Genomic DNA, 12,143 nt, shown 5'->3' on the forward strand with positions numbered 1-12,143 from the left:
AGAATTGTGACCATGAACATATTAAAGTCAAACATACAACAAAAAACGTGCATCCTGCTTGCAGTTGCAAGGCAACAGTGTGCTAATGAAGGATATTTAATGTCAACACAACCATCGTCATCGAAGGTTCCAGTGGAGCTTGTTTGACCAGTAGCAACATTAGCACTCGTACGCAGGTGTTCAGATGACATTCTTGGTACTTAAATCCATGCTGGGTAGACAAATGTTTTAGCATGTTGCTGGTTGTTCCATTATCTCTCCACCCGGTGAACAAAGGATATTACTCAGTATTCCACTTTTGTTTGTTTTATTTCTTGAAAAGGGAAAACAGGTAATAAACCTGAAATATAAGGAATGCAATGCTTTACTTTCATGTGCATAACACAACCATGACAGTTCACTTGCCACAATAGCCCAGTAACAATAAGCAATAATAATAACATATCAACCCATATCCCATGAGAAATATCATCAAATATTAATCAACTAGCAATAGCAAAATAAACATCAAATACATTAATCAAATAGAAATATAAAATAACAATAATTCATAATTCTTTCAACGTACACGGTACATATGTCAAACATTATGCACCATATTCAAATCCTACCGAAAGGTCTATGCAAAAGTGCATTTAGTCTCTCTCTGTAATAGGAAACTATAGCTCCCAAGATGCTCGTGGCAAACCAGAAAGTACAGCACCCATGTCAAATACCGGTCCCTGAGTTTCACTTAAACATTCATAAAGCTAAAGAAAACAAACATGGATAGACACGGATGGAACAACATTACAAATCCGAATGTTAGCTTTATGTCCCACAGCTTCACCATTTCGTTAACTTCTGCATCTTTCATAAACTGCTTGGAGCTACCGGAGCATAGCATTATTGCGTTATTGTTAACGTACAACAACAGGGAGCGGACATAAACACAGTGCAACGATACAGCATAGTGATGGCAGACAACATGAAGCATATGACATGAAAGCAGACAAGCAAACAAGAAAGTAAAAAAAAACTTACCGAGTGGCTGCACACCAGGTTGAAAGTGAGTACAAAGAAAACTAATCTTGCTCTTCCTTTTCACGGGGTAAACACCAGTCACATGGACCCACAGCACACTCCTCTCTTAAAGAGGCACTACACTATTGGGCTTCTGAACCTTAAACGTTTCTCAATAAGTGTTACTTGCAGCATTTTTAGCCCTGGTTTAACATAAATATTTAATTGAAACGTAAATTAGAAATAAACTACACAAATGACAAAACTCCACAGAAAACAAAACACCTCCCACTTAAGTTTCCAAAATCACTCAAAGACCCCTCTTAGTGACACCTTTTTTTTTTTTTTGGATGTGGCAATTTTTTGTAACCGGTAGCTTTGCACAATGTCCACGTGTAAGTGTCCCATGTCCAAAATAATCACATGCCTTTGGCAGGTGTGTGGCGCACTGCCCGGGCATGTGCTGGTTATTACGTCTTCATGAATGTACAAAATGATGGGCATGGTGGCACTGCTAGGCATGCACCTACCAGCCAACAAGGGGTAAGGTTGGTGACTGGGGTTTGGCAAAGTTTTGGTAAGAGTGGGTGTTTGTGACAAGTTCATTGGGTAGTGTGCAGAATGAGCAGGGTTCAGGAAGAGGTGGGTGTCATGGCAGCTGGGGTAGATGAGTTTGGTCCTCCACTGGGAGAAGGACCACCATCCTTCTCACGTCTCTTCTGATAACTGCCATGGGCAGTGAAGAACTCTTCTTTCGGCCAACTGCCAGGGAAACCGGCAGGCCAGCACATGATGCGATGTTGGCATCCCTGACGATCCCTCTACTATCAGGGTAGACTGTCAGAATCTGGCCCAGACGAAACTGAGCTCTCAAAGTGTTTAGGCCAGCAATCTAGACGAGGTCGCCGACTTTGACGTTCCTCTCTGTCCAGTGCCACTTATGTCGAAGGAACAGATTTGGGCCAGCTAGCTTTCTCCACTTTGCCCAGAACTGGTCCACTCCGATTTGAATAGCCCTTAGTCGACGCCAGGGATGGGTCTCTTGGTCAAGCCCGCTGGTGTCTCCTCCAAGTGATGCTCGGTCCAGTATTAGGGGGTTGGGAGTTAAATACTCGACCAAGTCCTCCTGTTCTTGAGCTCTGGCATCAATTTGGTGTTCATTTGTCAGGTTGGCTGCCTGATAGAACAGAGTTTGGAGTTCTCCCCATGTGAGAGACCCTGTAACTCCTCTGAGGCTCGTGAGCACCCTCTTCAAAAGCTTTGAAGCAGCCTCCGCAGCTCCATTCCTGTGGGGTGCATCTGCAGTGTGAAACTCCCACTTCCACTCGGTCCCATTCTTGGCGGCTACGTCTTCCATGGACTCAGCCTGCAGGCAAGCCAGATGTTTATGCAACTCATGCAGAATCAGCTTGGCGCCAACAAAGTTGGTGCCTCTATCGGACCATAATTTCCTTGGATGCCCCCTCAGAGCAACAAAGCAGGAGTATGCTTGGAGGAAGCTTTCTGCCGACTGGTCATTGATGCACTGATTACACATGGCAGAATTCTCATCTTGTTTGGTGAAATGCAGCCAGGTTTTAGATCGCTTCCTTCTCTCCATGATGGTGCCTCACAGTTGAAGGTCTGAGTTGTTGCAGAGAGTGTGAAGCAAATGTACCGCGATGCAAAGTTTCCTTGTGCAGGCACTGAAATGAGAGAATTGTTAAGAAGAATTGATAACGGCGGAGGCGTACAATTCTGATGGAATTGGTCAGTTGTAGCCAGTTCTGAGTCAGAACTGGTTCTCGATTCCTAACCCTAGTTGACTCCCATGTTGACTCCTGCAGGAATTCCGTGACCCGTGGGATTCCCGAAACAAATGTCAGCATCTAATTCTGACGGATTAAGGTCAAGGAGGTCGTTCTGTGAAAGATAGGAGGAAAGTTGGTTGTAGATTGCACACTCCAGTGTTTTAGAGAGGAATGATAGAAGAGATATGGGGCTGTAGTTTTGAATGTCAGCTGAGTCTTGGGTGGGTTTCTTTAGGAGTGGCTTTACTGTAGTTTTCTTGAAAGGAGCTGGAATAAGGCTTGAAGTGAAGGAGGAGTTGATCAGGGTGGTGAGGAGTGGCAGGATGTCGTAAGAGATGATTTGGAGGTGGGGGCAGGGAATCAGGTAAAGGGAACAGGTGATGGCATGGTTAGACGTCCCTTGTGTGAGAACATCTTGGAGAGGAGGCTAAAGCAGGTAAGGTGTGCGGTGTGCCATCGTCAGGGGAGCAGCTCAGGATGGTGTCCATCTCATCAAAGAAATAACGGAGAGGACTGTGAGGGCAATAGATCACCACAATGTTTAGTTTGAAAGGAAGTGTGACAGAGACAGTGTGAAATTCAAAAGCAGATCTAGGTAGGTTGTCCTGGGGAAGGACCTGGTAGTACCACATGGGGGAGATGAGGAGGCCAGCTCCTCCTCGACCGGTTTTTCTTGGGGAGGGTGACAATGAGTGGCAGTTTAGAGGGCAGCTGGAATGGCAGTGTTTTCTAGGGTGATCCAGGTCTTGGTAAGCACCAGGAAGTGGAGAGCCTGTAGGGAGGCGTAGGATAAAATGGTGCCCGTCTTCTTGACTGCAGACTAGCAGTTCCATAGCCCCCTTAGCTCTTCAAATCCAGAACTGGTGGAGAATGTTGAATAGCGGAGATTGGCTGGGTTACAGCCTTGAGCAATGTGTCACCCGCAAAATCTTCTCCGGTTTGATGTCCTGACTGGGACTGGGTAGAAGTCATGGCTGCAATTGATGGGGGACAGTAATTTACCTTGACTTCCTCAATAGACTTCCACAGAAAGACTCCCTAAAGCTTTGTTCAACAGTCTATCGGCTGTCCTAGCGCTGCAGCTAGCACTGCAGCTGACGCTGTAGTGACTAGTCCAGATGTGCTAAATTTACCTCATGCAGGCTTTGCTCCGCCCTGCAGTCAAGCCTATTGGACACAGCTGACTTGGCCAAAACTGCCTGTTAACACTTAGCTTAAATAGTTTTACAACAGCTTCCCCAAAAAGTATTTAGACAAGCTTAAATATTTCAGCTAACTTTCCTCACCAAATGCATAAACACTGGATCTACAATTTCCTCTTACTCACCAGCAGTAGTTTCATAGCTTCTATTCCCTGGACAAAATATATCATATAATAATATGTATAATTAATTTTAGCCAGCAAAATAATTAAACTTCAAAGATGATAAAGCATGCATGGGTTTTATTGTTACATTACACTAACAGTAGCCTGCTGTCATTGGTGTAAAGGCTTGTTAATTAAGTTTAAATATTCTCATAATTAAAACTATGTAAAATATTTACCATAGATGAACTGTTTCTTGTTATCAGCCACTCACATCATTTTCATATATTGTTGAGTTAGCTCACCTTAAGGGGCTTGTGGGCTTGAAACTGCAGGGACATGCAATTCATTGGTCCTTGTGTCACCTTGGTTCAGACAAAAAACAAAAAATCAAATAGATTGCCTTGAGATTTTTGTACAGACAGCTATGTTCCCCAAGGAATGAATTGTAATAGTTCTGGTGATTCCCAGGATTTTCTTCTTGCACCGTCATCAGGTTTATCAAGTCCAACGAAAATGCAAAATTATTTTCAGTAGTATTTTATTTTTTACACTACTACTCTACCAAGATCGGTGTATCATTTAGAGGCCGTTATTCGTTGGGCACATGAAGTTGTGTTTGTATGTAATGAAATGTAGGTTAGCTTAAGTTTTGGAAGCAGATATGGCACCTTAGTGTCCTAGTTTTGGAGAGCCAGCAAAAATTCACCACTGTAAAGTTAGTTTTGAGCTGGATCAATCAATAAATTACACATTTATGAAAAAATTATGATAAAAATTATATCACCTCACCTATTTTTATTGCTAATGTCAAATTGAATTATTTTATATGAATACAGTATACTACAGACCCGTATACTTAATCTTTTTATTTATTTGGAATTGTATTGCAAACAAACTCAGCATGAACCTCACCAGAACTAGGATTAGTGTGTCCAATTTGGCGGGCTTGGCAGTCAGTGAGTTGGTCCGTATCCACTGAATAGGACTCCTGTTTCAGAGCTGAAAAGCCTCCATTCATCCATACCTCCTCTCCTCTTTCAGTTGATAGCATGCTGGCCATGTGTGGATCCCATCAGCCATATGTGCGTGCACACACACACACACACACACACACACACACACACACACACACACACACACACACACACACACACACACACACACACACACACACTTTCTCTCACATACACACACACAAGAAAAAAACGATGAACGCTAGGACAGACAGAGCCGAGGGACAGGCAACTGGAGATAAACAACTCTTCTTAGAATGTGCCTTGGGTGACAGTCTGCCTGGAAAAAGTCTCACACGCTCAGTATGTATGTGTTTGAGTGTGTTTAAGCGAGCTGCACTTTTACACATCCTCTCTCCCTGTCCCTTGGATACAGAGAGGCATCTGCATCTGAGCTCAGATTCCTGCAGAATTATGTAATAGGTCTGAATTAGAGAGAGAAAGAGTGTGAGACAAATAGATATGTTTCTTTTATCCCTGCTCCTCCCTTTGTCTGTCACGCTGGTTGCATACATACATAGCCTTTTATTACACAAATAATAAGACTAACAGCTAAATTACAAATAAAAGGCTCCCTGTAAACACATCAGATTATAGTGGGATTACAGTGAACATTGTATTATGGATTTATAAAGTTAGGAACCAGTAAGAGACACATAAAAAAGTAAATATTATGCTATTATGCAGTTCAAGCACCCCTGCTTGTAACTACGGCTATGTTAAAAAGTTAAATTAAAATAAATACTTTTTAGAGGGGTTAGGGTTAGGGTTAGGCAAACCATAGCAAAACATCTTACCGCTGACAACTTTCATGCTAATAAAGTGAATCAGAGCAACATTTGAGAGGTTTGTGGTAACAGCTGGCTGTGAGGGACAGGGCTCAGATTAATATCCTTCACTTTTCCTTTGATTTTAAATATTTTATAAGTGCATTGGCCGTAGGAAGCATGTATTCCTATAGAAAAGTGGGAGGTTAAGTATCTTTTTCTTGGATGGCCACATGAGGTTGTGTTTGAAGGGATGTAATTGGCTGTTTTTGACTACTTTTGAATTTACCATTGTATTTCACCGTAAATACTATTGACCTTGCCTTGTTTGGTATCATTATTTTCAGCACAACTTTATGTGTGACTGTACAGTTATTTTTTCATTTTGACATATGGTATTAACACGATGAACCTAAAATCACAAAAAAAAACCATAAAATCCGAGTAGGAAAAGGTTTGGAAATATGGAAAATAGGAAATATGTTTAACGAACCATTTTTATTACTTATAATGCAAATATAAATTTTTATTTGCTAAATGTGTGCATGAGTTTTTGAAATTTACAAAGTCATATGTAACTATTTACATTTAAATGCAGGCGATGCCTCAGGCTCAGGGCTCCTCAGCTCATTCCTGCCTGTTCCACATTCAGCAGTCTCCTCCTTGTTTTGACTCACAACACAAAAAAAACGACTACACTACACACTAAACACACTACAAACACTACATAGCACACTCACTATACACTCCAAACACGCTGAATGTCACAAATCTCTCAACTTTCAAAACTCACTATCTCTGTCTCTGTCACTGTCACTGCTGCAGTCACTCTTCTGCCGCTGTCCCTCCCACAACTTCCCCCTGTTCCTTAGCAACCAAATCATGGGGTTTGCCATATAATTTTGCGATCGGTTGGTTTGATGCCTTTTTCCACCAATAGGAACGTATTTTCTTGCTTGCAAACACTCCCTGCTTGCGGACATTTTTGTGACAAAAACCCTTTTTACCATTACTTCCTGCACCAGACACATAGCAAACGTATTGGCAATGTTAGCGAAAAAGCAGTGCGGAGGGTTAGCAGCTAGCTACACACAAACATCCACAGATTCCGATTCCACTTTGTTGTCCTCGCATATCCGGATCTCCTCAGACCGGAACGGACTCGGTCCGGACTCGTTTAGTCTCATTAATCCACAACAGTCAGTTTAGATGCACAGATCGGAACAGGACTGAACCGCTGGCAAAATTCCGGTCCAGCTCACGCTGCTGCAGGTATAAATCTGCTTGCTTCTTAAGGTATGTCGTGGAAGTGAGCTCTGCAGTGATTGGCTCTGGTGCGCACGTGGCCATGGTGGCTATGGTTGACAATGCTAGCAGAATTATTAAATCATTTATGAAATCATTTATAAACAGTGTCATTGTAGTCCAAACAAATCCAACATTGCACTAATCCTAAATAATCCTAAAGTGCTCCTGATAAGCAGGTTGGCACCTTGTATGACAGCCTCTGCCATCAGTGTATGAATATGTGTGTGAATGGGTGACAAGTGACAAGTGTTTTTTTGACATCCTTCCTCCTTAAGGTCAGAGGTCATTGGACCTGTGTGTGTTTCTGCACACTCCAACACAGGCACAGAGAGCAGAATGTAGAATGCCCACTTTGTTATGTTAAGGCTGTTTTTGTTGTTGCCCTGACACACCTTGCAACTTTATTTCAAAGGCTGTTGCAAAATATTTCACACTTCAGCACATATCATTCAAACCAAAGAACACTGCAAGCAAGTGTGAGGGTTTTTTCTATGATTTTAAAAGTATTTTGGGAAAGGGGAAATAGGGAAGCAAACTGTATGTTATTTCCCAGTTTTTTACTGGTATGCAGGCTCAACTCCAAGGAATACTACTCAAACATCACACAAGCATGGGCAGCTATCTTAAAAAAAGCTCTAATATGCATTCTTAGCTGTGATAATGGGCACTTGAGCCATAATCACAGTGATTTTGCACCCAGGCTTTGGAATGAACACAGCTAAATTCCATTGAGATAGTGATATGCAGCAGGTCAAGTTGTGCATTTCATTGTAACATAGCAACATAATGGGCTCCACGTGGACGTCCAACCCCGTTTCCTCACCAGAGCTGTCTGAAAGATGAGTAATCTCTCCAACCTCTTTGTGTTGCAGGTGTCTGGTATCGTGGGCAGAGCTGATGTCTTAGCCTGTCTGCTGTTCTTACTGACATTCCTATCCTATATCAGGTAAGGCCGCTCTACCGCCCCCACATGTGCAGAAAGAAACACAGCGTACGGTGTTTGCCACATGCCACTTTAGTCCCTTCTAAACAATAAATAATTAATGAATCATCTAGCTTGGCCCACCCTTGCTCATGAACAACTGCGCCTTTCGAAGATGCCCACTTCATACCCAATCATGAAACTATCACCTGTTATCAATTAACCTATTTACCGGTGGAAGTTTCAAACAGGTGTTTGTGAAGCATTTCATAACTTTCCCTTTTCAAAGCAGATGTTGTTGCTGCCATCAAATTCAGAATAAACAACATTAAATGTGTAGTCTTTTTATCATGTGGCAAACGATCCCATTCTGTTTCATTTCTGCTTTATATAGTGTCCCAGCTTTTTTTTTTCAAAGTCAGGGTTGTATGATTAGATTTCATGGGAAACAATATCCTTTATATGAACAACTGAATGTGGAATATCTTATTTGTCTGGACACAGATCTTAATGAAGCAAATCATTGTAAATTAATTTTAATCATCCTACAACATGACTGGACTAGGGCTAACCGGCTGTTGTCTGTCCTTATATCTCACCTTTATTCTACCACCTCTCTCTGTGTTTCTCAGGAGTGTTGGTGTGTCCTCTGAGGACTCTCTGCCCTCCACAGTGTCTGCATGGTGTCTGCCAGTCAGTTTGATGCTGGGCACCTGTGCCATGCTGGTCAAGGAGACAGGCATCACTGTGTTTGGAGTGTGCGTGCTCTACGATGCCCTGGTGCTCTGCCGCAAGCCTCTAATCTAGTAAGCAAACAGGGTTTTTGCCTTATTTATGTTTTTTTTTTTATCTTGATTTATGTGGCCCTGGTCTGCTGAGTGTGTACAGTTTTTCAGCAATGTCTGGCTTTACATTTACACAGCTAAACTCGTTTACACCTGGGAGCTGCCCACTGCGATCGTAGACTATTTGTCTTGGAATTGGAGAGTGTTTTTCTGAAACAGTGGGCACACATAGCTGGGATAAGGAAAGGAGACGTTACTATTTCTGTCTGAGTTAACAGTTTTATAGGACAAGTAGAGCTGGTCTGCACTGTTGTAGCCTCCGTAATGACGCTTCACTCCACGCTCTTCGCTTGTTCTCAGTCACATTGTCTATTTGTGTGTGACTCGCAGGACCTAGGGATTTAATAGGCTGTTTAAATGAGCCTAGGAGAGAGCACAGGTGGGATTTGTGCTGTCATTGGTTTGCATGTAATGCAGGCATTTCCAAAATATTCCACAAAGGGCTGTGTTCCTGCAGGTTTTTGTTCCAACCATTCCAACCAGTCATGAGCACACAGTTTGACCAATCAACTCTCTGAATACTGAGATTAGTAGATTAAATGAGTTAGGGCTGGTGTGCTGCTGCTTGGTTGAAAAGAAAACCTGCATCCACATCGGCCATTAGTGGAATAGTTTGGACATGGCTGATGTAATGCATACACGATACTATCAAACACTTAGTCAAACTATTTTTTCTTTGCTATCAATGTTGTGTCTATTGCTGACACATCTTGCTATTGTTTTGTCGCCCTGCCCTACTTTATCATAAAAACAGTTTTTTATAACCATAGTGGTGAGTCTGGTTTCCCTTTTTGAGTACTGAATACAGACTACCTCCATCTGGTGGTATAGAAAGGTATTTCCTCTCATGCAATTGGCTATCAGCCGTCTTCATGGTGTGTTCTAATGCAGCTTTTTTTGCAAAAACACTGCTTTCGTCACCGAGATTTCTTTTATGTTGGTTTGGTGTGACAGGGTCCTAAAGGAAAAGCAAATCAAAGAATTTCATTTATATAGCCCAAAATCATAATCACATTGCCTTGGCTGGCTTTACAACCTGTACAGGGAACAACATCCTCTGTCTTTAGACCCTCAATTCAAGTGAGGAAAAACTTGCCATGTTGCAGGAAAAAAAATGATGATGAAAAAATGATGGAAGAAACCTCAGGAAGAGCCACAGAGGAGGGATCCCTCTCCCAGGAAGGACAGGCATGCAATACATGTTGCATACACAAAAGAAACAAATCACACTTTACAACATACATTGACAGAATATCTGTCACAAATTATTTGTAAAGTGTGTGGATTCAGGAGACGAGTGGTGCCCAATCCACTTGATCTCCTCTCCTCCATGGTGACCTGGAAGAGGGCAGGCCACACAAGATAATTCAAAAATGTTTGACTACGAAGTCCTTTTAATGATTAGTACTCGGGCTGAAAAGAGTCTAAACTTGAATTTGCCCTGATTGACCGGAGCTATCATAAAACTTATGACTTGACTTTGACTTGATTGACTTTTAGCCTTGCTAAAGCCTTGCACTTGGCTAGGACTAATTGTAAATACTCAAGACTTGTTTCAGGAATCAACTTGGATTTAGGCTCAGTGCGTTACAGACTTGTCTTGAATTGTCTTGAGTGTCAACTGAGAATTACACCATATGACTTTGAGCCCACCTCTTATTGGCATTTTTATATTTCACATTTTTATTTTTGTCCTGCAATGTTGATAAGCCACACTCTTCACTTAAGTGTGTGAAAACAATCAAAAATGGAGCAATGACATATCACTATAGTAGAATTTTGGAGCCATACTTCATCTTCACGCTTGGCTTATAGAGTGCCACAGTCACACCCTGTTCAATGGACCAGAGGAGAGACAAATAAATGTTTTATCCTTTTAGAATTGTGCCATGGAACACACATAGGATGTTTGTGAAATAAAAAGATCAATTTTCGAGTCAATAAAGATAGCTTTTTTCGTTGAGATAGGAAAACATAATTTATTTTTGTGTTACAGTTTTTGCCCGTTGCTTGAACACGTTTTGCAAAACTTGGCTCATTGTGTCAAAACTCTACACACAAGCAAATAAGACACAACACTGGGACATAAACCATTCACATCTACGTCAAATTGAAACTCTGCTATCAAAACCTAACAATCCTTTTTCACTCTGATGACAAAATACCCACTTGCATCCTATGAATACACTTTCAGATCAGCAGCAACACACTAGTCTGCTTTATATAAAACACTGCATTCTTTCGTTTTCACTGTTTTGATTCAGTTCCACAGAAGACACATTTTCACAACAACCAAAAAATGAAATACTCAATTCAAAATCATTACATTACACTAGTGTATTTTACAGTACAGTAAATTCAGTTAAAGCAAAAATAAAACAAAAATAAAACAAACAATACGCTACTGTAAACAGAAAAACACAACTGTGTGCAAGTGGGCTTATGGATCCTGCCGTCTGTTGGGGTCTGGCCACAGGATCTCATCAACATCACAAGCAATGTCTTCTCTCGCTAAGCATCGGGGAGAATATCCCCCATGGGCTGGCCTTACCTCAGTGTCTCTGCAGGCCTGTTCCACTGCCTGCAGAAGAGGCATACGGGCATGTGGTAGCGGTCATATACACGCCATCTCCAAGCGGGAAAAAAAATGACTCTATAGGATTTAGACATGGGGAGTAAGGGGGCAAGTACACAACTTCAAACTGGTCATAGTTGGTGAACCAGCTCTGGACCAGAGCTGCCTGATGGAAACTAAAGTTATCCCGGACTACAACAAACTTAGGCTGCTCTGGTCTATCCTATACAACAAAGTTCTCAAAATGGCTGAACTGAGGCCTTTTTGTAGCTGGCTGATAGGTGTTCAGTTTTGTAAGTAAGTATTTTCAGGTGTGTGTCTAAGTATTTTCAGTTAACCAATGTGTGTTGTATTCTGAATAGATGTGTTTTCCCAGTGGTATCCTGAGATTTCATTCTTTGAACCAAGTGTCTCATGTATGAAATGGTGTGTAGTGTGCAGGAGCAAGTGTGTTACAGAATTGCAAATAAAGCGCAAAGCAGTGCTTTTGTTTAAGGTATGGTTACACTTTGTTCCAGGTATAGTAACAACAGCTTCAAGTTATGTTACTTTGGTTTAAGCATGTGTCTATAGTGTTCAAGCAATGGGTAAAATCTGTAAACCGCTCACTAC

At 41.7% G+C, this 12,143-nt stretch overlaps 1 protein-coding gene across 2 annotated transcripts in view; it reads left to right on the plus strand.

Moving 5' to 3' along the window:
- Nucleotides 1-12,143, plus strand: part of tmtc1 (transmembrane O-mannosyltransferase targeting cadherins 1) — a 181,158-nt gene that overhangs the window by 42,244 nt on the left and 126,771 nt on the right. For both annotated transcript variants that reach the window (XM_037122112.1, XM_037122113.1), the window contains exons 3-4: nt 8,062-8,135; nt 8,744-8,917. In XM_037122112.1, coding sequence (XP_036978007.1) covers nt 8,062-8,135; nt 8,744-8,917 — 248 coding nt within the window. The remainder of the gene's footprint in view (nt 1-8,061; nt 8,136-8,743; nt 8,918-12,143) is intronic.

Source organism: Acanthopagrus latus, chromosome 14 (assembly GCF_904848185.1).
Source record: "Acanthopagrus latus isolate v.2019 chromosome 14, fAcaLat1.1, whole genome shotgun sequence".
Taxonomy (NCBI): Eukaryota; Metazoa; Chordata; class Actinopteri; order Spariformes; family Sparidae; genus Acanthopagrus; species Acanthopagrus latus.